A 26,330-nucleotide genomic window follows, 5' to 3' on the forward strand; every position below is an offset into this window, starting at 1 on the left:
AAACTGAGCAACTAATAACAAGTAAGCTACTATGCTGTAGAAGTTTTATTGGAGTCATCTCTAATAGAAGTAACAGCACAGTAATGGACTTTCCAAAATGATAACCTGGGGTCATCCTCTGAATGCTCTACCGTGTTCAACAGATTAGTCTTCAAATGGTTTGGAAGAAGATAATCCATTCTAAAAAAAAATCAATTCCCTATTTATTTTTTTAATGGGATGAGAGAAATCTAGGTGGTAATTAGAAGGAATGAACTTCAATAATCCAAACAATATGCTTCTTCATGGAATAACCCAGTCCTTGATGATGCTGCATAATTGGGTGTTACTGTTAAAGAAATAGTCATAACAAATATGTTTCAAAGATCCTGGATCAGAAAGTATCCTGCTCTGCTTACTTTCCCTAAAACTTTAATGGTTGAAGAGTTTTCTCCTTGTCAGCAAATTGTTAATCCACTGGTATGTTAGATAAATCTCATTCCTTATGTCATCTAAGAAAGGTCTCTGTAAACAAATTGTCTAGCAATATTCTAAACTGTTGTATTTAAGACTAGACAGATAGTAACAGAATTCTACTTCCTATATAGAAACATTTTCTAGACAAACACGATAAGACCTGCAACTGTAATGTTATCAGCCTGAAACCTAAAACTGTACTACAGTGTAATTCTTATTGCTATTCATTAAAAAAAAAAAAAAAAATCTTTGCTTTCCAATTAGCAAGTAACACTCTAGAAATTAGCCATCATGTTTATGAAATTATTTCAAATCTAGTTTCACAAAAAAACTTATTTGAGCCTTTCCCAGCTTTAAGTATAGGCTGGAATATAATTTAGGGGGGAAAAAAGGGTTAATTTTGTACAAGCCGAATAACTCAGTTGTATCATCAGAGTCATCTTGTGGACCATGTTGGTTCTTTGATTCTCCAGACTTTGACAAGAAAAGCCTATAGGAATCTTGTTTCTGGAATAATTGTCAGTATAGTCGCGGATGTGTTGGCACCAGAATATATCTGCTTTTTAAAAGACAAAACTCCACAGACTGGCTAACTGACTATATCTATCATCTGTCTATCTATAATCTATTTTCCATTAAGGTTCTTAAGTGGCATCTTTGTGCAAATTGTACCATAGTATAGTTTTATTGCTATTGAAATATCCTTTGTAGTTTAGTAAAAATAGACTAATTTCTGCTAAAAATAGGCAGATTCCCTCAGTTTTAAATTGTTTACTACATGTCATATATTTTATGTATTTAGAGATTTATGTTCTACCTCTTTTATCCTGTGCCTGGTCAAATGCCAGAAGTACTACAGAAATAAAACTATGTGACTCCTTCAGCTTCCCACTTGCAAGGAAAGCCCACCCCCTCTTCAGTCCCACCCTCTGAGTGCTGGCTGGCAGGGGGCCTTCTCCTTTATTTCACTGGAAATGTGCTCATTGGTCCCGAGGCACAGTACAAGATTCTAAGGCTCCCACCTCCAGTTCAGCAATTTCTTGTCCTAAAGAGGCAGAAGAAAGGTTTTCTATCTTTTGTCTGCAATTCTATTATGTCTGCAAAGTTACAAAAGGGTAAATCAGACTGAGAATCCAATCAGATACTGTCTGTTCTCTGAAAACATCAAGTGGCCATATAACAACCAGATTGTTTAACTTAGTAAAGAGAGGCAACAAGTAAAGGTGATGTCTCCTCACCAATGTAGCTTGTTCTAGTGTCAAAAGGCCTTGTAAAACCAATTCAATCCACTGAGCTCATGAATTTGGTGGTTGTTAATTCCTGGGAGAAATTTAATAATTTTGATGAGGAAAAGGAGATCACAAAAAAGACAATTGAGAATAGGATGTAGCCAAAAGGTCAACTCTATCCCTAGAAAATCTGTGAGGAAAAATGAAACCATATATGGAAAAAATATTCTCTACCTGTTATGTGGTATAAAGAATAACAGGTCTGAATGCCCCTTCCAATTTTATTCATTTCACTTTTTTTTATTTACTAATTATTTTTTAAAAAAGAAAATAATTTAGTATTATTCAATATATACAAGTGTTAGAACCAGGAGCTTTATGAAGTGGATAAAATAAGTCAAATGAATCATTTTTATTTTATGTACGAAAAGAGTAGTATATGCAACTTACTATTGAAAGAATTCACTTAGAATTCTAAAAGAATTGCTCAACTATGCAATCTGTTAGTAAGTAGTCCTCTTTAAAAAAAAACCTTGTTAAAAGCACAGAAAAATTACCAATATGTTCTAAACCAGGAGTGAAGTTCAGTTTAAGTGTTATAATAGCATTTCTTTAAACCAGTGGCACAGCTACCGTGAAACTTGATTACAATTTAATTCTAAACTTCCATGACAAGTGAGTCAGGTACTAAGGGAAACCATTATTGTAATAATTTTGTACACTTGTAGAAAAGAAAAGAACGAGCAATTTGAGGATATTGGGTTGTTCCCTCATGGCCATTATCTTGTCACTCTGGTGATTTGTGTAAAATGTATGGGAAGACACCAGTTTCTAATATTGTAGCCATTGGTGTAAATCCTAACCAGTGTATTTTATTGTGACCCTTTTTAATCACTGTGCAGAAACCTTAGCAGTGTGGAAAGGAGTAGTGCCTTTGTAAAGTTATTTGATCTTAAGGGGGGCACAGTATAAGGTAAGAAGTATGAAGAAGACCATAGGTTAATACAGCTCATTTTGCATTTGTTGATTCCTATAAATATGTACTCTGTTAAAAACTATAGAATTATTATCTCAGCCAGATGATCAAGGTTTACATCATTAGGGATAAATTATATTGATAGTATGTATTCTTGATATGATGTGATAAAAATGGCACTTTAACTCTGGTACTCCTCCAAAAAAGCTCATAACCCTAGAAAAACACATCAGATACACCTCAATTAGAGACAAAACACCTGACCAGTACTCCTCAAAACTGACAAGATCATCATAAACAAGGAAAGTTTGAGAAAGTTTCACAGCCAAAGGGAATCTAAGGAGATACGACAACTAAATGCAACAAGACATCCTGTATGGGATCCTGGGACAACAGCAGCAAAAAGCTTATTAGGTAAAACCTAAAGAAAGCTGAATAAAATATGGATATCAGTGTAGAAAACAAAACAAAGCCCAAACTCCCATAGATGACTTTATTATTCAATCGCATTGGCTGCAACATAGAACAATGCCAGATTTTGCATCCAGATGGCAATGACTTGATAACAAATATGTAGTCTTTTCTCTGAGACTTAGTTTATTTGATAAATGCACTATCACCAACACTAAACAACTTGACATGGAAAAACATTTGCTTCATTTAGTTTTCTGCTTAATATTATATATATACTAAGATATACAGGCTTTCCGCACTTCAAGATTGGATGGTATTCTCAAAGGTCATTTCAGAATAACTATTTGGAACTTGGGACACATTTCCCTATGATACTTATACATGATGTAATAGGTGTCTGTCACATACATATCAAATTAACAAGTTATTTAAAACTTACGTATAATTATTTACCTTGGTAATTAATGCTGTATAGATTTAAATCTATGAATCTCATTTAAAAATACGGATTCATGGCCCCAAATCCTAAGGTTTTATCAGGTTTGTTTTTAATTCACCCCATAATTTTGATATAAATCCTGGGTGAGACAGAACCTCTGGTTTATTATGGTCTGTGCATTTGCAGTTCTGTTTCCAACAACAAGACGTATCTTCCCCAAATGCTGTCTTGGCCAATTAATTGGGGTTTCATGCCTGCCTCCATGTCATACCAGGAGCTGAGAGCAGGACCCTCTTAAGTGAAAGCCTCTGGTAGTATTACCTGAAGTAAGAATTTCAAGAGTCAGGGATTAAAGGGAAGGATGGGAAGAGGAACACAAAGTAGAAAAAAAGAAGATGTGGCTATCAGGACTTTCTAGAAAGTGTATTATCTCTCAGAATACTTGGAATCCCGGAATGATCAAGCTGTAAGTGAGCTTCATAGGCATGTCTAGTGCAAAGCTTTCATTTTACAGAAAAGTGAATGTCTTGCCCAGGTTGGTCCTGGGCCAACTCCCTCATCATTTCGTTTATTATATTCCTAGAGGCCCGGGAAGGGTGACTTGTAGTCTTCTCATTTTCTTCTTGCCACTCACTACATTTTTCTGTCTTTTCATTCTTTGCCCCACTGTGACCATGGCTACGTCCCCAAGCCTCCTGTCCCTGAAATTCACACAGAATCCTTTAGAAATAAAGGGGAAACATAAAAATGGGGATACATAGCAAAGGTTCTGAGTCCAGAAACAAAAGTTGACCCCTAGTGTTCATTTGAGTCCTGACTAATCTTTCTGTTCCCAGTTCAATCTTCTAACTGATCCCTTTGATTAAGATTACAATTAAGACTAACTTTAAGGTGTAATTAAAATTAAACTTTCCCTTATTTCTTTCAATATTTTAACCCCATATCTAAATGACCTATAAAAAATAAAGATTTCTTAGTCTTTGGATAGAAAAGAGATTTTTATATTTGAGGGGAAAACTTGGGCTGGTTTTGCCCATCCTTTCTTTAGAAATGTAGGCTATGGCAAATATTGTCCTTATGGAAATTGAAAGAGAGCTCTGCTGGAATGGATATGTATTTTCTCTGTGGCATGAGGCAATAGATAAGGATGAGGTGTTGGAGCAGTGAAGGCAGAAGGAGAATCATTTTCACCTATCTTTTTTCCCCTTCAACCTTACCTCCTTTGCCCTGGGAAGCTATGCTGTGCCAATCTGGACCACCCTGGTAAATAATCATTAGCAAAAGACTCAGGTTGTTATGCAGAGATGTAGGGGAGGACAGAGGAGGAAATTACCCTGCACTGAGATGAGAGAGGACTTCCTCAGACCACTAGCCTCTGATAGTTATCCATTTACATGAAGGAACTATCTATTCTGGCATGAATATGATTGGTGACTGCGTGCTTTTTTGTTTGAATGCATATATGGGAGTATATCCTCTGACACAAAACGAATAATTGCTGAATAACTTAGTAAATGAACTTGCAATTATGGGCCAATGAGCAAATACCATCAGGCAAAAGGAATCTTTAATTCCTTTCTTGCCAACTATATTTACGTGGAAATATATATCCAGTTAGGCCTTTATTTCAGAAAAAGAAAAATACAACTCAAACTATGTAGAAATTGATTAACTAAAAAGGCATAGTGGACAATACATTTAAAGCTAACAGTGGGTAGCATGTGCTCACTCATCTTTTACAAATGCTACTCTGATGTTTGAATTTTTAAAAGATTCTCTTGTGAGCATCAACATACTTTTTTTAGAGGGGGCAGCATAAAATTATCAGCATTTTCTTTTTCTTTTTCTTTTTTTAATTAAATTTATTGGCCTGACATTAGTTAATAAGATTATATAAGTTTCAATTGTATAATTCTGTAATATATCATGTATATGTTGCATTTTGTTCACCATCCAAAGTCTAGTCTCCCTCTGTCACCATATATTTGACCTCCTTTACCCTTTTCATCCTCCTCCCGTCCACCTTCCTCTGTGGCAACCTTCAGACGGTTTTCTGTGTCTGTGAGTTTTTTGGTTTTGTTTGTTCAATTGTTGCTGTTTGTTTTATATCCACATATGAGTGAAATCATATGGTTCTTGTCCTTTTCCATCTGACTTACTTTGCTTTGTAAGATACTCTCCACATCCATCTGTGTTGTTGCAAATGGCAGTGTTTCATCTTGTCTTGTGTGGCCAAGTAGTATTCCATTGTATGTATGTCGCATGTACTTTTATTTGGGAGTCCTTTTATTTAACTGGAGAACACACATGCACATGCCATATCATAGGCATGAAGGCATAAGTGCTTAGCTACATGAGTCACATTCTTGGCTGAATTGTGTAATAAAACGGTATATTTTTTTTTCAAATATATTTTATAACTTTTACATTTACCAATGTTTTTCAAATATTAGAATATTATGAAAACTGCAAAAATAAAATCTGATAGTAAAAAGCATTACAGATCACAAGTCAAAAACACCAGAACCTTATGCCTGAGTCTTTGTGTCTCTGGCTAAGTCACTTACCATCCCTGAACTTAGTTCTTTTATTGCAAAAATATGAAGGTTGGATTAAATAAGCTCCCAAAGGTGTTGATCCAGATTTTGAACTATGTTAGTATCTGAGTACTTTGAGATAAAAATAAAAAAATTTCTAAAGTTTTGTGATTATCTACTATCTTACATAAAAATAAATTGAAATTTTTGCAATGCATGTAGTAAATGTAACTGTGATATAATGTGAAACGTGCCCAACATGTCTGCTCCTAATCCTTCTGGTATTTAATTACTAAAACACGTCACGTATTATCAACTGGTCTACCCAGTTGCAAAATAGAAGTAAAAATATCTGTTATCCCATCTTCACAGAGAATTAGAGAGGATAAATTAAATGAGAGAAATTTTAGAGTCTTTGGAAGAAAGGTGCTTTCTAAATGCAGAATATTTGCATTACTATCATTCTTTTATGCAGCAGATATGAGAAATGCAATTTTCCGGTGTATTTCTGTTGGCTGTATCTCCTCAAGGGAATGGATTGAAAAATAAGTAGAACTATTTCATGACTAGAGTACTCAAAAGAAAAAGTATGTGTTTCTGAAAACCACAATTTTGGAAATAGAGGGTGAAAACTAATGTTATCTCAAATTCCCTGAAGAACAGATTATACTTTCTGGAGAAAACTGACAGAATGAACTACTTTATATTCATTAAGTTACTTTCAAACTTTTTCTTTCTTCTAGTTTTTACCACTACTGCTAAAAAGAAAAGTGACTATGCTAGTGACTTCACCTATATGCTTTAAAAATAAATGAAAAATCATCTCTTTTTGTTTAGAACTTTAGAAATAAGTTTGCTTATGTTTAAAGGGATTATTTTAAACATTTAGTAATAGGGACTTCAGTAAAAGCATGATTCTTTCAAAAGAAAATGATTCCCTATACAAACAAACTATCAAATGGTTCACTCTGTTTTTCAATGAAGTCAAAAGATTCCCCTTTTAAAGTTTAGCTATCAATGAAACTTTTTATAAAGAAATTAATAAGAGATAATCGATGACTTGACTGTAGATTTAAGGACAATCCATTTTTATCATAGTGCCTAAGTTTATTTAATTCCAAACATTTGAGAATCGGGGGAATAAGACATATACTTACTGTATTCACATACACAAAGTTAAAGTAGCATAATGAAGCAATGGTTCCTGTAGGTTAAACCCAAATCACATCTGTGCTAAATATGTAAATAAATTTTATTGGTCCAATTCCCAGTTCTACTTTCTCTATATATAATTACTTTTCTAGGTGAATTTTTATTTACTTTACCAGACCTACAAATTACTCAATGTACCAAGCTTTACTAAGTCAGGAACTATTATTACAAAAAATTCTGTGTACCAAATTGTTTATTCAGTAGCTGGCCAACATTATATCTTGCATGTGTCATTGACCAGGTATATATATATATTGTGTTAAAGCCTCACTTTCTGAAAGTTTTAATGGTTTCTGTAGAGGTTTACAAATTGCAGTGCTCTTTGGTAACAAAAAGTGAAAGATTTCTAGGCATTTATATGAACATTTAAGTAAATGAGGATTCTGACTTAAACTATCTACAAAATTCATACTTATTTACTTTAGTGTATGTTTATAGATACTTCTACAAAAGCCTACCGGTAAATGTTGAAGAAATCAGGACTTGGAAATACAAAGTCATTGATGAGAGCCAGGACGATAAGTCATGAGCTTTTGTCTGTATGCTGTGATGCATTCTTACATGGTTTTTAAGTCCAGAGTAGACATTGATTGTCTGATTGAATCTCATGTTGCCTATTACAGCTATGGAATAAAAAACTTAGTCATAGATGAGAATCCATGTGTGATTACTGAAACATTTTATTTTTGTAGATTTCCCAAAGAACTGATAAAACTAAACTCAGCAGGACATAACAATACACCTCAGAGCAGATGAGCCTAGGCAAAGCCATCACAACTGATTTGCATGTGGATTAGAGATGCTAATAATTTATTTGGTTTTCCTTGGAGACCCTTAGATAGACTTCTGAAGCTAATTTGGATTGTACCGTGTTTCCCCGAAAATAAGACCTAGCTGGATAATCAGCTCTAATGCATCTTTTGGAGCAAATATTAATATAAGACCCAGTCTTATTTTACTATAAGACCAAGTATAATATAATATAACATAATATAATGTAACGTACTGTACTGTAATGTAATGTAATATGATACATAATAATATAATACCACGCCATATTAATTTTTGCTCCAAAAGACGCATTAGAGCTGATTGTCCAGCTAGGTCTTATTTTTGGGGAAACAGGGTAAATGAGCTGGACAAAAGCAAATAGGGCCACATTAGCCTTTTGTTCCATTGGCTTTTAATTACTGGCTTTTGTAATACATCTAGGATTACCATGTTTCCCCGAAAATAGGACCGGGTCTTAATTAATTTTTGCTCAAAAACACGCATTAGGGCTTATGTTCAGGGGATGTCATCCTGAAAAATCATGCTAGGGCTTATTTCCTGGTTAGGTCTTATTTTCGGGGAAACATGGTATCGTTATATTACTTTGGATCCTTGGCCCTTACTTTAAAAATGCACATAATATTGTCTGCTTTGTAAAATGCAGCTCAGCGATTTCTGTTATTGTAATACCAAGGTGAAGATAAAATGTTAAGTTCCATACACGTTATACTGGGTTGAATCACCATATTTGGTTTCCACTATATAGGCAGAGATGTTCACTTCTTACTAACAATGGTCAGTCATCACCCGAAACTAATAAAAATGTAAAAAAAATAAAAATAAAATAATGATCAGTAGTAAGGTATAGAACTCAATTCTGTTATTTAAAAATGATGACAGAATTGATTCATGGATGCATGGCAACAATGGGAAAACAATAGTGGAGAATAATAAAGGACACCTCATTCTTATTCCTTGGTTTTATAGAAGCTGGTAATATTAGAAGAGATGGGGAAAAACAAACAAACAAACAAAAAACAACTAATGGTTATTGCTTATTTCCTAAAGAAAGTGAATACTGTACAGATATGTAGTTTCAGAGAGAGAGATTGAGATTATCCTAGTACTGCTTCTCTGTTGCTAGGCTATATATGCACGTCTTGGTCTCATCATCCTTTTGCGTTTGTACCTTCATATCAGTTTTACATTTTCATTATTTTTGGAACTTCCTTTGGTGTACAGACAGAAAAAAAAAAAAGGAGGCAAAAATCTAGGCAAGTTTGTTCCTTTTCAGCAGTTCTTAAAAGACAAGTTCAATATTTCATTATTTAAAGGGTACCTTGTATGAATTCGCAATTGTCTGTGGATTCTAATCACCGTAGCCCCAGATAAATTTTATAGTCAGGCGTGTTTGAGGAACAATGTTATCTGTGTCTCCTTCACCCAACAGACTTATTCACTGTTGTACAGTTAATTTTGTGTTGTTAACCTATTTTAGGAGTGTGTATGCTCCCTGATGTTACATTCAGAAAGGGTATGTCAATATCTGCACTTTTCTGGGAAGAAGAGCCATAGCTTTCATCCCATGCTAAATAAATAAATAAACAGACAAATAAACCAACTTTAAAAAAAAAATGGTATCTCGGACTAAGTTCAGGACCATTGGAAAATATATTTTATGCTCCTTGCTAGATGTAAAGCAACCAAGCATCAGGAACTATATGTCTTACTGACTAAATACTTACTACATGTATTTTGCTTAGCACTGGGCAATGGTCCTTTTCCTGAATACTGCTGCACAGATGGATTTTAGAATTGCTTAAAATTGGGCCTAACTCCTTGGACCCAGTACCCCGCAGTAGTAAGTTACGGACTTGGGTTCCACATTTACCTTCTTCAGCCAAAAGAAGTTTGTTTAACAGAACAGTGGCCACTTACTTAACCAATTTATTTAATCTCCTTACCCACTCAAACTTTTTATCAACTCTAAAGGAAGTAGACCATAACTGATGAATTCAAATTCCCTATTAATAATTCCTAAGTTAAAAGAAAGAATGAAAATGTCCCTCTGTGTTGTGACCAACAAGTGGTTAGATACCTAAAGAAACTGAATCATCCATAGTTTAGCTTTTTTACCAAGGTCCCTTCAGGTTATTTCTATGTTAGAAAAAGTATTAATTCAAAAATGGAAATGTGTACAGAGTTTCTGTGATGAAGATATGATTCTTGTCCCTAAAGAGTAATTTAAATGAGAAAAAACAAATGCACGTGAAATAATGAGCACTAACAACATTCCCTTTGCTGGAAAACAGAAACTGCTATGGCGGTATTCCCCTATTGTCTGACTTCCCAAGAATCAGGACAGGAAGCAAATAGGAACACGATGAAGGATCAAAAGCACAATTATCCAAAGGCTCCTTCAAATTGTATCTCACCAACCACTACATAAAATCACCCATCTGTGCAGTATTTTACAAATTCACAAAGGAACATTAGCAAAGTAATTAGCAAAGATTATCGAAGTATGAATACAATGCTACCAATCTCTTTTCATTAAACCATAGGAAATATTTTACCAACTGTAATTAGTGCTTCCAATATATGGGACTATATGTATATAAGTGAATTTTAATGGGCTTCTTAAAATGTCTACTATTTAACACGGGATTTATTTACTATGTCCATCCCATTAGGTAAAAGACCATCAGTAATTAATCAGATAGTGAATATAACAAAGAGGTTTTGGCTGTAAAAATGCGAGCACAAAGATTTATAACTATATAATTATAATTTTTGCATTCTGTATCTGTCTTTTTTAGCAATGTCACTGCTTGCTTGCTTATCTATTATGTATGTATGTATGTATGTATGTATGTATGTATGTATGTATGTATTTATTTATTTATTTATATCAGTGTTAGCCATCATTGAACTATTGTTCATTCTTATGGGTCTAGAACAAGAGGCTCAGGAACCAAGACCAAGTTATAAGAGCCCCAGCACTCTTGGCATGGATGCATCACCCCCTAGACTCATTGGGCAGCTATTATTTTCCCTAAATTATTTGAATCTGCCCCCAAATTCTTCTGTCGTTTCTGAAAACTCCTGAGCTTTCAGAGGGGTTAGAGCTATGGTTCTCAACCTTTACTGTGCATCAGCACCAACTAGGGAGCTTTTAAAAAAAATTACAGGCATTTGGGTACCCCTTCCAGAAATTTCTGATTCACTCAGTCTGTGGTGATATCCAAATTCAGTGGTTTCTAAGAGATGCTCAGGTAGTTCTGATGTGTAAGAAGAAGCTGAAGATCATTTGATTAGGGGTGTTTCCAGCTTAATCTCACAGAGACCAAATGTAAGAATTTGGGGGTTTATTCAAGAGCTGTAAGTGATAACATGATACTTTAAAGATATAAGATAGTATCAAAGTAGTCTGAAACAGTTTATCCTCTTCATATCTGAGATTCTAAATCCAGCAAATGCATAGGATGTTATTAAAAAATGATCTCATTAAGAATTTGATTATCTAGACCATCAAGAAATAAATGCTTGACCACATACAAACTATCATGGGGTCTAATCCCAACAGATGTCCTTTTTAAGCACCTGTTGGAGTGAACTCTTCCACTGGCCCTTTAAATGGGATAGAGTTTTAATTTTCCAAAAGTAGTGATGCAGTTGGAATGCTAGAAATGCCCATTTGCTGCCTATTTTCCATTCTAGTAAACCATCTCCTGAATTACTGTCGATCTCTTGATTGTGTAGTTCATGAGAGAAGTCTACAAAGACCATTAGGATTGACCCAGTAGCCTTGTTTATAGAGGCTTCTTAGAGAGAGATGATTTCATATAATCAGCCAATAATGAAAAACAATGTTGTTTTTACCATCTCCTGAGTCTGTCAATAACTGACTTCTTAAAAACTAGAACTGTGGTGGTAAACTGGGAAATGTTGAAAGCTCACCTAGAAAGCTGTTTCACATTTCTCCCAAGTGGGGAGTCTAAATTTGTGTTTGATTATAATGGAATAGCGAAAATGTTATACAGCTTAACGCCAGACATGCCTGTGGATGATTCTATCCAAAAAATTGACATAAACAAGCAGTGTTAGTATCATTATCTCAAATGTGTTCATCATGTCTATCTATAGCGTCATACTGAATCAGGTACCGCCTGGCTGAAGGTCATGAGTTACACATAGTTATTCAAATACTTTAGTGAGTGGGAAGATCATCTTCATCTTTATGCCTTCCTGCCCTTTCTAAAAATAGTAAGGACTTTAACAAGGAGATATTTTAAGCAGCTCATATTCACTTGTCTCATCAGGAGAAGCTTATTTTGGCCACTTGCATGTGTCAGATTTGCATGTGTGCATAGTTAGACTTTTGGAACAGAATCCATGCTTTTCCACACCACTCATATAAGAAACTTGCAAACATAAAGACACTGGGATTACTAGCTGAGAGTCAGTGAGTAAATATAAACGAAGGAAAGACACTTTTTAGGAATGTGAATATGCTTCTGAAATCATCCATCTCCGACATTTGCACATCAGTCCTCAGCTTTTCGGATCTGTTTTCGTAAAACCTGGCTGTGATTTCACTCCAGAGACCTCAAAGATCTTGCTGCTTTTAGCAAATATTTATAGGAGCCATTGCCAGCCTGTGGATAAGGGAAACTAATGAGAAACTGCCATCCAAAATCTGAACGGCAAAAACAAAACCAAGTAAAACCAAAAAATCCAAAACAAAACCAAGGAAGAACAACTCAAACAATCCGTGCTCACAAGAAGACTCGTAGAAAAATACCAAGATGTAACTTTGATTTGATAACTGGATTTATCAGTCACATGACTGGCATGCAGTGGGTACTTTGTATTTTTCTCCTTTGAAAAACAAGTGCAAATCTATGTTATTCTGCACAACTGGGGCCAAAAAAAAATTATGAGTGTGAGAAAACACAGACTCTAAAAGCAAGATGGAATTTAAGCAGGTAAACCCTGTTCCACAGTCATGTCATTCCAGTACAGTTGTACGTGGTACCCGTGTTTGCACCTCTAAGAAATTTCCATTTTTTCGCATCAAAAAATCCAGATATGAAGCTGAAGCTGCTTTCTTCGCCAACCTGAAGCTGTCTGATTTCAATATCATCGACACCCTTGGAGTTGGAGGTTTCGGACGAGTTGAACTGGTACGTGATTGTTCTTTGAATGCTTCTGAAAGCCACTGTCTTCCTGTTTTTATCTTTTCTCCTATAGTAAGATTTCTCTTCTCTCTCAACTTTAATTACTTTAGTTTCTAAATTGGTACCAAATAATTTCATATCAGTCCATCGGAGTTTGAATGGTTAAAGTGGGCTCTATTTATGTACTCAATTAATTAAAAATAAAATAAATATTAATTTACATTTTAGAAAACCTCTTTATATTAAATGAAAGGTATACACATTCACTTAATGAGAAGACATAAAGCACTTTTTACTCAGCTGATTTTCTATGATCTTTATTTACTTCCATAGTCCTGAGCAGTGTTCACTAATTTAATTTTGCACTCTATGTACAATGACGATCATTAAAATGTAAATTTAAATATATGTAAAGGGAAGTGAAATATATATATATATATAAAGATCCATAATGCTGCTTGAAAAAAAATCAAGTAAATGGTATTATAGTAGTAATTTTGTGATTCTGTAGTTGTAAGCACCTATTTACATTATAGTGCATATATATATATATGCATACATACATAGGGTGCCAAAAATGTCTGCACATTTTAAGAAAGGAAAAAACTATTAAAATTGTAATACTCAATATATACTGATAACAAAAGATGAATACAAGTCAGGTTTGACTTATGCAATTACAATAGGTGCTCAAAGTGGTTACCATCAGTGTGATTTTAATAGTATTTTTCCTTTCTTAAATTGTATATACTTTTTTTTGCCACCCTCTGTATAGGTGGTGCTATATATATATATATATATATGCACATACATACGTGTGTGTGTATATATACACACATATATATATACATATATGTGTATATATATATATCCATATCGTATATTATGGTTTGAATATTTTATGTAATTTATTTCACACAGATTTATACACTCATGCACACACACATACAGATAAGTGTTAGTGAAGATGATAAAGACATTTTGGTACATGTTTATGCATTAAACACATTACTTGAATGTGGCGTAAAGCAAATGAAAGCATGCTCTATTGTACCTTTGTTTGAAAAATAAATTTAAAAACTGAAATATTGCAAAAAAAATCTGGGGAGAAAGTTGTTCTGGTGACTGAGTTGCTGCATTCCAGCACTGTGTGGCTATAAACCCTATTTGAGAACACAGATTAGTTTCTACCTCTCTGCTGAAAATGGAGGAGCCCCTGATATCAGACACCAGTACAGTATGTTAGGAACTCCCTGAGACTGTGTACAGTGAAGTAAACAGTTACTGTTGCCATCAAAAGACCAGAGAAATCCCCTTCCATGAAAGTAGTTTGACCCAGTTCTATTTTTGATATTTGTCCATTTGGGCTGCAATTGGGATTTCTGACTTTCACACGCAGAAAGATGTTATTTACTTTAATATTAGGCAAGAAGATTTTAGAGCCATAATGTGTTTCAGGGACTCTGCATTGTGCATCCCTTCATGCTGGTTGGAGATACTACAGGAAGACTACTTCTGACTTGACTCTGAATTCATAGGGTTCCTCTGAGGATCTAAGCATTTTTAGTTATGGGATTAAAAATCAAGCCAAGGCCTAGAAAAACCTCTCACTTTTCTGAATCCTGCCAATGAATGCAGTCTTAGATTTATTTTTCAAGAACTTTAATTTTGTGATAAAATCTAACTGTTCATATAGCTAGTGAAGATGTATTACCAGTGTTATACATGAACAGCTTTTTACCGGGAGGTGTTGGGACATATAAACAGGACAGAGGGTAGAGCTGCCTGCTATGAAGCATTTATTGTCTGGTGTGTTCATCTGCATAGTTGTATGTGTCTAAACCCCTCTCTGAATGAGGCAGTAGAAAGGACAGAATACCTTAGAGATTGATTTTGTGACTGTTATAGTTCTTAAATATGTCTTAAATATGTTTTAAGCAGTCTAGACAATAAAATTGCTGCTTTAGTTGACAAAAAATAAAAAATGAAATAAAATCAACATTACAACTTTGTGGACTCCTAGAGGTCTGAGAACTTCAAATTGTGAACCTTTAAGTTACTAGTGAGATATTTTATAAAATACAGTATAGGAATTTACTTAGGATTTTTGAAATATTGAAAGTTGCTCACAGACACTGAGACCACTTCAAGATGAACAATTAAATGCTAATCTGATAGTAGAAAACTTACAGAAAATTCCCTCAAAAATGTGTAAGAAGACACAGGCAACTAGTGACAAAATTAGAGAAAGTTCAATGTGGGCATTCAAAAGGTAATGAAGTTTAAAAAAAACAATATGTGTGTGTGTCTGTGTGTGTGTGTGTGTGTGTGTCTGTGTGTGTCTGTGTCTGTGTGTATCTGTGTGTGTATACGTGTGTGTCTGTGTACATACATATTTATGTATAATCACCATCCCAGGAGAGGTAGTCAAAGGCAGTTCATGTTAATTTTTTCCTCTTTTACACAGATGTTTATAGACTAATGAAAACTATAACCTCAGGTATTAATTTAGGTTGGAGCTATAACCAAGTTTGCAAAACATTAGATATGTTGATAAAAGATAAATCCATAATGGGTCATTAGGTACAACCAGTACGAGTACATTAGGGGAAAAGCCACATGTTTTTAACCTTTGAAGTGGTCATCTTGTGTAATCTTGCATTTCTCAAAACTCACTGTAGGATATTCAGAATATCAGGATTGTCTTCACTATTCAGTGTGGACTAGCCATTTAACGGATCACAATTACCCTAGAATGTAGTGCTCCCAGTTCTTACCACTTACTAACTGCCTGATAATATTAATTATAGGGCATGAAAAATATCCTTCTCTGTGATCGTTCATTTTTTACGTGTAATCAATGATGTCAGAATTGGGAGTTTGGCCTCAACACATACTGTGATAACACATATTGTTGTCATAGCACACAGTGAATCACCATGAAGACAGTGGTGACGACACAGAAGCCAGTAATGTACCTTTAGAGCAGTATTCCTACTAGTCGTAGTCAGGAGGAAGATCCAGGCAGAGCCACTCTCCTCTGAGAATGATGCAGGCAAGATCATTTTATCAATAGTACTGAGTGTGATTTTTAAGCAACAACCTTCACATGGACTCATTTCTCTCTCTCTCTCTCTCTCTCTCACACACACACACACACACACACACACACACACACACAGTACTGAGCATGTTAATACAAGTATGTAATGCTGATACCTTGAATCTATCAATCCTTAGTTCAGCAGTGATGTTGTTCAGATAAATGATACTGTAAAAAAATAAAACAAAACTATTATTTTAGTTGCTATCATAAAACTAAAGTATAACTTGTTATATACCACAAGTTATACTTTAGTTTTATGATAGCATTTTTAAAAATTTTCATGGGCGTAAATTATAAGATTATAAATTCTTTTTTTTATTAGTTTCAGGTGTACAAAATAATGTAATAGTTAGACATTTATACCCTCACAAAGTGATAACCCTAAGACTATGAATTCTTGAATTGGGTATGAAGAATTAAGAATTTGAATTTTGAACTCCATTTTCTGTTACAGCTAAGTTAAGAGTGTAGTTTTACCATTGTTTGACATATAGATATATTCATGTTTTTTTACATAATGGTATATATCTTTCAAAGACTTCTTAGCATTTCTTAATTTTTATCATTTATGTCAATTTAGATGAATTTAGATGCTCTGATTATCTGCTATTCACTTTTGCTCCATCAAAAACTTTAGAGGCTTTCCGTTCTCTGAATCTTGATGTTCCTATTAGTGGTAAGATGTCTGTGGAGAAAAATAAAATAAGTATAAAGTCGTAGCTAAAAGCTAAACTTCTGGAATTAGACTTTCTGGATTCATTCTTATCAGCTGTGTATGCTTAGTCATTTACTTAGACCTTTTGGTCCTAGGTTTCCTCCGGTCTAAAATGAGGATAGTAATAGGATATGTGTCTCACAAGGTTGCAAAGATTAAATGAGTTAAAACCCCCAAAATAGTACCTCACACATAGTAGGTCAGGAAATAGTGTCAATGTTGTTATTATTAAAATATGATAATAACTATCTTTATCATTTCTAACTACCCTCATAGAAAAGGCAGGGAATGGAATACTTGTTCTCTTTTTTTCCCCCATGCTGGGCCAAGCCCGGAGAGTACAAGCATTTCTCCAATATCTGAGGTCTTCAAATGACCTTCAGTGATAGCGTGTATTAAATTCCCCCAAACCACTAAAGCTCCTTACTTTCTGATCTTTTGTGAGTGGAGATAGGAAACAATTTTCAATTTTCCTCACACTGGACCTTTGTGTACCTGAAATAGTCTGCTCTTATTTATCAATTTCTCTTCCAAAGTGTGAAGCCCCACGTCTTGACCTCTCAATATGAAATCGCTTTTGGTGCGGATGGCTGAATCATACATAGTTTCTCCACAGTCTTCTTAAACCTCTCATTCCTTCTGGGCCACAATCCTACAGTCAGATGGTCTCGGAGCGGGCAGTATGCACGTTTCAAGAACCATATCACACTCAAGTTAACCACATTCATATAACAGGGTCTGTGTGCTGTAGATACAGGCATCTATTCCACTCTCGGCATTTTTGCCAGCCTTCTGGGCACTGTCGATCACATGCAAGCAGGCCTGGAGGGCTATGCAAACCAACTGAAAAAAAAAAAAAAAATAGACACTAAGAGATGATTAAGCAAGATATTAGGTGATAAACCCATTGCACAGTCAACAGAGTTTTGTTTCATTATTATGAAAGGCAAACAGCTTAACTCCAAAGGGAAACCCCATTTAAGATGAAAACATTTCAAGAACTTTCTGCCAAGCCACACGGCAGTGAAATAGAATAGCTCTGGGATCGCTGGGCGGCATTGCCATTTGTGCCCACAGTGATCTATCCTGCAGAGGGTGACTGGGAAACCTGCTGCCCCAAGGCCTTGTGTCATCTGTAACCAAGTGAATAAGGACTTGACTTGACACTAGTTGAAAACTCAAAGTTTGCCTCATTTTAGCAAAGCCTTTTCTCTAGGCATACTCTACTTAGTTTATTATTAAATATGCCATCCTCGTTTTACATTTATTTTCAAAAGAATGAAAGCTGACACATATTATTAACTGTGATAACTAGTACTGATTGCTAAGAAACTATGTTATTCAGATAGCTAATGAAAATCCAATTCAATAAACGCTAATTGAGCATAATAGCTGTAGTCACAATATAATGGAACTCCTAAAATATCTAACCACGATGACAGTTTCTAAGCAGAAATCACAGGTAGTAAAGTCTATTTCTACTTTGACAGATGCTAATAAAGTAACATGGGCATTAATTTACCTTGCTACCATAGAATATATTTTCTTTTGTACATCGATAGTTGTAACAATTTAGGCTATACAATGACAAATAGAACAGTCAGTTTCTTACACATCTTCTGAAATTATAGAAATTGTATATATTAGCTATGTATTGAAATGAATATTTTTCATTAAGAAAGTTAGAAATCAGTGTCCTACAGTAAAATAAAATGTTAACAATACCTCCTCCAAGTCTGCATGTTATTCTAGAAAGATCAAGGTATATCTAGAAGTCACTAGACGTGTTTTTCCAAGGCTTACAATAACTGGTGATAAAACAGTTTATCCAAAAATTAACACTTGGTCATACTTGCCTTTTTGTTTTCTGTGACATAAATTTGATTTTTTTTTTCACTGAAGTGAATTTATAGGCATATCACATTCAGCAACGATTTATCTAGTAAGAAATTCCCTAAGTATGTTTTATGAAATATAGAAACATTAGATATGATTCCTGCCCTCAAGGAATTCTGCCTTCTCCGAAGTAGGAAGACATAATTAACATATATGAAAAATAGCAAATGAAATCCATTAGCATTGCATTAAATTCTAAATTATGCAGACAAGTTCTCAGTATTTCAGACAGAGAGCTTTTGTAGCTGACAGAGTAGAGAATGCCCTGAGAAGACACAGGACTCAAGCCAGGGCTTAGAGAATATGTTAGGATTTAAGTAAACAGATGGGGAAAGGCCATACCAGGCAAAGGTTACAACACAGAAGGCCACATGTTTTCACAGGACACCAAAGCAAGTGGCCTGACTATAGTAGAAGCTCTCTGGTGGAGCAGTGAGAAATATTATTAAATAGCCAATTGATAGAGTATAACTGTATTATAAATATCATGTATTATATTAAAGGAGATTGGACTTTAGGGTATTAGGCGTTCTTGGGCATTATGTCAAGTGAGGAAAGTGTATAAACACAGATTCAGCTGCACACTTCGATCTATGAAATAAAAGAATCCCCTGTAAGATGACTATTTTAGGTAGCCCTGCTCCCAGTGATAAACATATTTTTTCTTCTGAATAAGGTAGTTTATTTTGTTCCTGAAAGTTTTATGTAAACACTTTCAAAAAGAGATCCTTTCCATGAGAAGGAAAAACAGTCCCCCTTGTGTATGTTAGTAATGCTGAAAAGAGCCATGTCCGTTTTTTTTCCTTAATTTTTATTAAATAGATTGGGGTGACATTGGATGGTAAAATTATATAGGTTTCAAATATACAATTCTATAATACATCTATATATTGCATTGTATATTCATCACCCAAAGTCAGTTAATCACTATGTATTTGACCCCCTTTACCACCCTGCTTTCCCCCTTACTCTCTGGTAACCACTAAAGTGTTGTCTGTGTCTATGAGTTTTTGTTTGTTTATTTGTCTTGTTCATTTGTTGTTTTCAGTTTTATATTCCATTTATATATGGTTCTTGACATTTTCTGTCTGACTTGTGTCACTTAGCATAATAATCTCAAGATCCATCCATGTTGTTACAAATGGCAGTATTTCATCTTTTCTTATGGCTGAGTAATAGTCCACTGTATATATGTACCACATCTTCTTTATCTATTCATCTATCAAAGGACACTTCGGTTGTTTCCATGTCTTGGACACCATGACCAATGCTGAAATGAACATAGGGGTACATATATCTTTACAGATAAATATTTTCAGGTTTTTTAGCTAGATACCCAGAAGACAGATTGCTGGGTTGTATGGTAATTCTATTCTTAATTTTTTGAGGAACCTCCTCACTGTTTTCCATAGTGGCCATACCAATTTACATTCCCACCAGCAGTGTATTAGGGTTCCTTTTAAATAAAATGAAATGGTTTATCTTGCTTTCTGAAAATACATATAGAAAAGATCATTCTGTAGTTTCAGTGTAGCTTATCAAATGTATACAGTTAATTCATTGCTAATTCATACTCTCATATTAATATCCCCCATTGCCATTGACATACAACACATAGTATTAGCTTGAACATTGAGCTATGAGATTAGGAGATTTTGTGGGCCAGATAACTTGGTTCTTAGCCCCATCTCCAGTCAGATGCCTTGCAAGTTCACAGCAAGAGGGAGGCAATGATCAATACCCAAAAAAGTAACAAATTAAATCAGGGGGAACCACTATGATCATGGCTAGAATTTTGGATTGTACATCTACATGAACATCTACATGTTTAATGTGACTTTTTTTTTTTAGATCAAGTTGCCATAAGCAAACCAAGTAAATATATGTTGAACTGGTTTAACTACATTTGAAGTACATTTATGTTTGTACAAAATTTTGTGAAATTTTTGAAATATAAAACAGCAGAGAGGGGAAAGTTTTGTTTTTGTTTTGTTTTGTTTTGTTTTGTTTAGTATCAGAAAGGGTCAAGTTTGAATATAACGAATATTAAGATATCATGATCTGACTATAAGACATTTTGTTCAATTCTTCTAATAAGTAACAGTTAAAAAATCATAAAGTTACTTATACCTTACATCTCAAAATTATGACTAGAATGCAAAACGTTTCGTGAGTTAATCTCACTGTATCTCACAGTTGAGTTTTGCAATATGTAATTATCTGTTTCAATTTATTTTAAACCTCAGAGTCAATTAATGAAAGAAACTAAAATGTTAACTTACGATGCTCAAATCCATCTATGTGAAGTTTTAGATTATAAGCGTGCTTTAAATATTAGAATAAATTGAGTTATGTGAAATATTCAAGTGATCAATTTAGAAATACGTAACCAAGTTTTAAAACTACCACATATAGTATTTCTTTATAGGAGTGAGATTAGCATAGATCAAATCGTGGGAGGAGGAATATTTGATTATTTGATGAAGAAAAATAATTTAAAGTTTATTATAGGTACAACATATAAATATCAATTTAAATAATCACTACAAAATGAAATAAGGTTTATTTAACACAGGTACGGTGAGGAAAAGAAATGGTGTGTTCAAATTGCACATTTAAGTACACAATCTTGAATCAGTCAATGTAGGTAGCTTTTTGAGTTAATTAATCCTTGCTGATTCCTTATTAAGGGAAATAAGTGTTTTTGATTTGCAAGAGATTTCTATAAAATACTTCAACTCTTTGTTCATGTTGTAATTAAAAATAGAAAAGTATGAAGTTCTTTTTCTGATCTTCCTCCAAACTGAAAGTTAAACATCTTTTGAAGAAATTAAAAGAAACCTGTCTGTCTATAAAAATAGTTTTACTTGTGTTTTGATCAATTTGAATTTAATAATGTAGATATTTCCTGATATTTCTTGTCACTAGCTTTAGAACTAAATTTTCAGTCTGAAGGCAAGTTACAAAGCAAATGGGATTATCGACATTTTTCTCCTCAACAGGGGTTGAGGTAAAGGCGGGAAGGAAAGCAAGGATATAAAGAAAGGATAGAAAAGAAAGAAAATGTATTTATAGATAAAAAATTAGAAGCCAGGGTCCTGTGAGTCTTGTGATACTCTAGTTTAAAATGGAAGTGGAGGCTCTAAGAGTTATGCTCTTAGGAACTAGTGAGGTGTTTACAGACTGCAAAGAAAGAAGGTGGTTCCAGACCCTAGGGCTATCTCCACTCAAGCAAAGTAAAGACAAAACAGAAAGCCTCAGTAGATAGGCTATAGGATTCTGTAAACTTTTTGTAATTAATACTTATTAAATTGCCAACCAATAAGCTGACTCCCAATGATCTCTGTAACTTTTACCTGCCTTCCATTGGCAGCAGCCATCTGCCCCCCACCAGCTGTTATAACCCTGTCCTCCCACTTTCCTCTTGCCTCTCTCACCCACTCCTACCCTTGGCTTCTCCTCACAGGATACAAGCATTTAGTTGCCCAGGTTCCTGATGATACATTGAGATCTCTGTAAGTGCCTAGAAAAATGACAGTGAGGCTTTATCTGGTCCCCAAAACTACATGTCTAGCATGAGTGAAGATTAAAAGTAATAATAATAATGCATAGTTTGGCTTTTCTCACAGAGAGTCTATGAGTTAGCCAATTCCACTAAACTCCATCTTTAAAGCATCAATCACTATGCTCTTAATTTATTTTATATTCAATTCAGCTGAAGGGAAGCATAATATACTAGAAATAGCTTGGGTCCTAAAGACCTGAGCGTAAACCCAGTTCTGCCACTTGATAGCTCTGTGGACAGGAAGAAGATGTGAGCCTTTCTGATAATCTTCAATTTGCTCCTCTGAAAAATAGAGATGATAACAGTATCACAAAGGGTTGCCAGGAAGATTAAATAAGAAAAGTCATCTACTATACTGCTCATGACACCTAAGGAGAGCTTTATTAACATTAGCTGTTGTTGTTACTGATTATGAAGTATTTGTAAAAACAAAAGAAAAACAACCAAAACCAAACCTTCCTTCTGCTGTTAGGAGTTGATGTTAGGACTTAATGAAATAATGTTTATGGATGTGTATAGCACGTTGTATTAAATGATGTTTGCTGCCTCTTTCTCTGACACCCCCCCAATGGCTTCATTTATTTCCCTGCATAGAGTCTTCCTAATATAAAGTTCAAAACTATTAAAAAAATAGTAAAGTAGGTAAACATTTTTTTAACCTAATAGCCTGGCTATAGTAAGATAAAACACCTGAGTCTAGGTATAACAGCGATCAGCTGCATATAGCAAAAATGGGAAATACACTTGGAATCAGAATTTATTAATTGGAGGGATACTAAAAAGTTTTGAAAGCTAGGAAAATAGGGTCTAAAGAGATGACCATAGTCCCAAGAACTAATTGGCAGCCAAGTGGACATTATCCTAGAGATGATTTTATTAATCTAGTAGGCTCCATAATAGGGAATATCATATCTTAGTCAGTCAATGGAAAAAAAAAAAAAAGGTTAAAATATTAAAAAAAATAATATAAAACTGAAAATTCAGGGCTGAATCAAGAGATATTTGGTCATGTATATTTCCTGTATGTCATTAGCATACATAAATCTTTTCTTCCCTTTTCATGTATAATTAAGGGAACTTTTGGAAAGAAGAAAAAGACCAAATGATACTTATTTGTCACTATGGCTTCCCTGGGTTTTCTCCTGTTCAGCTCAGAGATACACAATGTGGAGCTTAGATGCCAGCTCTATTGTGGCTTTGCCAGTGATAAATGGTCATGGTTTATTTCATTCTTGCTTTGATTCACTTATTCAACAAATATTTCATGAACATTTACTCTATGTCAAACACAGTGAACAAAAATCTCCAATCTTGGGTTCCTTACAGACTTGTGAGAGTAGATGGAAACTAAATGAGTAATCAATAAAATACTTGGTGTATTAGCTTGCGATAAGAGCTATAGAGAAAGAACACTAAAAAAGAGAAGGAAAGAGTGGATAGTTTGTCTTTTACATAGACTGGTGTGAGGAGAAACTTTCTGAATAGGAAACATTTGAGCAAAGAACTTAGGGAACTGAGAGGGTGACTCCTGGGGATATCTATGAGAGAATATTCAGGCAAAAGAATAGCATAAGCCAATAGCCTGACACAAGAGCTTGCTTCGTGCGCTCAAGGAACAGCAAAGTGTCCATCGGGACCTCAGCAGAGTGAGTAACGGGGGACTGAGGCTCATGGATAGCAGGGGTCCAGATGGTATGAAAGCAGGCCTTTGTGAAAGCTTTGTTTTTACCATGAGTGAGATGGGAAGTCACATGAGGGTTTTGAGCAGAGAAGTGACATGATCTGGCTTTGTTTTAAAGACAAGAGAGATCATCAATGACTGCCCATTCAGTGGCACTTTCTCCTTTAAGGTCACAATAATTCCCTACAGTAGCGGATGTTATGCTCAGCAAGAACTGGGGCTCAGAGCTGTTAAGCAACTGACCCGAGTGACTGAGACCTTCACTACAGTCAGGATTCAAGTTCAGACCTGTGACCCTAAAGGCTCAGTTCTTTCATCCCACCCTATGCACAGTAAAAATGTGTGTTATCACTTAAGAGACAATTTTTACATTAGGTAAGTGAACTACCCAAGCGTCTTCATTTAACTAAGACTCCAAAGATGGAATATGATATTGTTTTCCCTCTGCATTTTAGAGTGACACTGCTCATTTTTCATGCCATCTTTCCTATATGTCCAAATTTCTTTTAGAAGCAGGTTTTCACATTTTGTGTTGCATTATGAGCTACAACTGAACTCATTTGCATTATGCTAATTTTTCATTGTAAAGAGTTTCACCATCAGAGTAGCGTGCCTTTGGCTTACGGCATTTTCAATTATCTGGTTTTCCCTCTAACCTGTCATGCAGATTCACAAATGCTGGCAGCGAACTAGACTCACCCATTTGAAGTGTTCTTATGTTGTGTTCTAAGTAACTTAATGTCCTCTCAGATTGAATTCGATCTATATATGTGTGCATGAACAAGACACTTAAGAACTTTTTTATCCCTGCAGATTAAGCATAAATGATTCACAGCTAAAGAGGGGACAGCAATACTTCAGCTGAAAACCGGAAACAGCTTGTCACATTATTTCCTCAAGGCTTTCATTAGTTCTGAATGACGTGGGCTGTTTGGTATTACCTTGAGGATTGTTGTTGGAGAACACTAGATGATAACTGTTTCCAATTATTATTAAGTGTTTAGCTCTATTATCTCTTCTTTTCCTTACAAATCACCTTGTTGAAATTTTTTAAAGCATGAACACAGGCCAGTAGCCTGACCGAATCCAGAGCTACTAGAGTCCATGTGGGGTTGTGACAGAGGCATGGAGGCCTTGGGGACATCAAGGTGCAGTTTAGGTCTCCCAAATTAGTTTATCAAAGGATTAAGTGTTGAGAGCAGAAAGGATTAAAGTCATCATGCATATTTGAGAAGAAGAAGAAGAACATAAATAGTCTTCAAAATCTCTTGGAAAGAATCTTGTTACAATTATTTTCTTTTTTTAGCTGGGGGAAAGGGAAAAACTGGAAGGTAAAAAGAGAAGAGAAAACAGTATATACTTCTGCAGTCTCAGCAGAGACAGGGGTCTGTCAGGGAATTTTATAACTTTCAAAATGTTTGTGGACCACGACTAAGCAGGAAGAGCATAAAAGCCCATGTGATTTTACCTTCTTTATACTCACTTCCATCAAAATTGGAGAAGTTAGTTTTTATTTCTATTTTTTGATGGAAGGAGAAAAACTATACAGTATACTCAAACACATATAAAATGAAATAATATAATGAAAATCAAGTGCATTTCCCCTCTTCTAATTCAAATGGGCACACCATTAATTGTGATTCCTGTTAAGTTAAAATTCATCTGATCCAGTGGAATGAGATTGGGCAACAGTTGTGAGGCCTGGATTTTAAACCCAGGTCCAACAAGGATTTATTCTGTGACTTGGGTGATGGTTGGGGTGTCATTTAAGTGTTCCATGCACCTGTTAATTTGGAGATGAGAATGCTTTCTATCCTATTACCTCTATGGGCTTTTTCGTACTTAATCCCTTTTGCCATTCTCTAAGGTCCAGTTGAAAAGTGAAGAATCCAAAACCTTTGCAATGAAGATTCTCAAGAAACGCCACATTGTGGATACAAGACAGCAGGAGCACATCCGCTCAGAGAAGCAAATCATGCAGGGGGCTCATTCTGACTTCATAGTGAGGTAAAGATCCTGCGCTGAGGCTGAAGTGCCCAGCACCAAGTAGAAATCAACCACAAAAGCCTCTGTCACTTGCACTCACCATTACATATTTCCTTCACACAAAGAAACATATTTTGTAATTAGATTTTAAGAAAGTTTTGTTTGGG

At 34.8% G+C, this 26,330-nt stretch overlaps 1 protein-coding gene across 5 annotated transcripts in view; it reads left to right on the forward strand.

Annotated features, from left to right (window-relative positions):
• Nucleotides 1-26,330, forward strand: part of PRKG1 (protein kinase cGMP-dependent 1) — a 1,140,935-nt gene that overhangs the window by 1,089,571 nt on the left and 25,034 nt on the right. For 4 of the 5 annotated variants that reach the window (XM_019738600.3, XM_019738591.3, XM_019738608.3 and 1 more), the window contains 2 exons: nt 13,124-13,220; nt 26,045-26,184. In XM_019738600.3, coding sequence (XP_019594159.1) covers nt 13,124-13,220; nt 26,045-26,184 — 237 coding nt within the window. Of the gene's footprint in view, nt 1-13,003; nt 13,023-13,123; nt 13,221-26,044; nt 26,185-26,330 lie in introns of those variants that run through there. The other variant, XM_088791981.1, reaches the window with a different exon arrangement.

This window comes from Rhinolophus sinicus, chromosome 15, assembly GCF_057876585.1.
Source record: "Rhinolophus sinicus isolate RSI-liver-muscle chromosome 15, RSI-T2T, whole genome shotgun sequence".
Taxonomy (NCBI): Eukaryota; Metazoa; Chordata; class Mammalia; order Chiroptera; family Rhinolophidae; genus Rhinolophus; species Rhinolophus sinicus.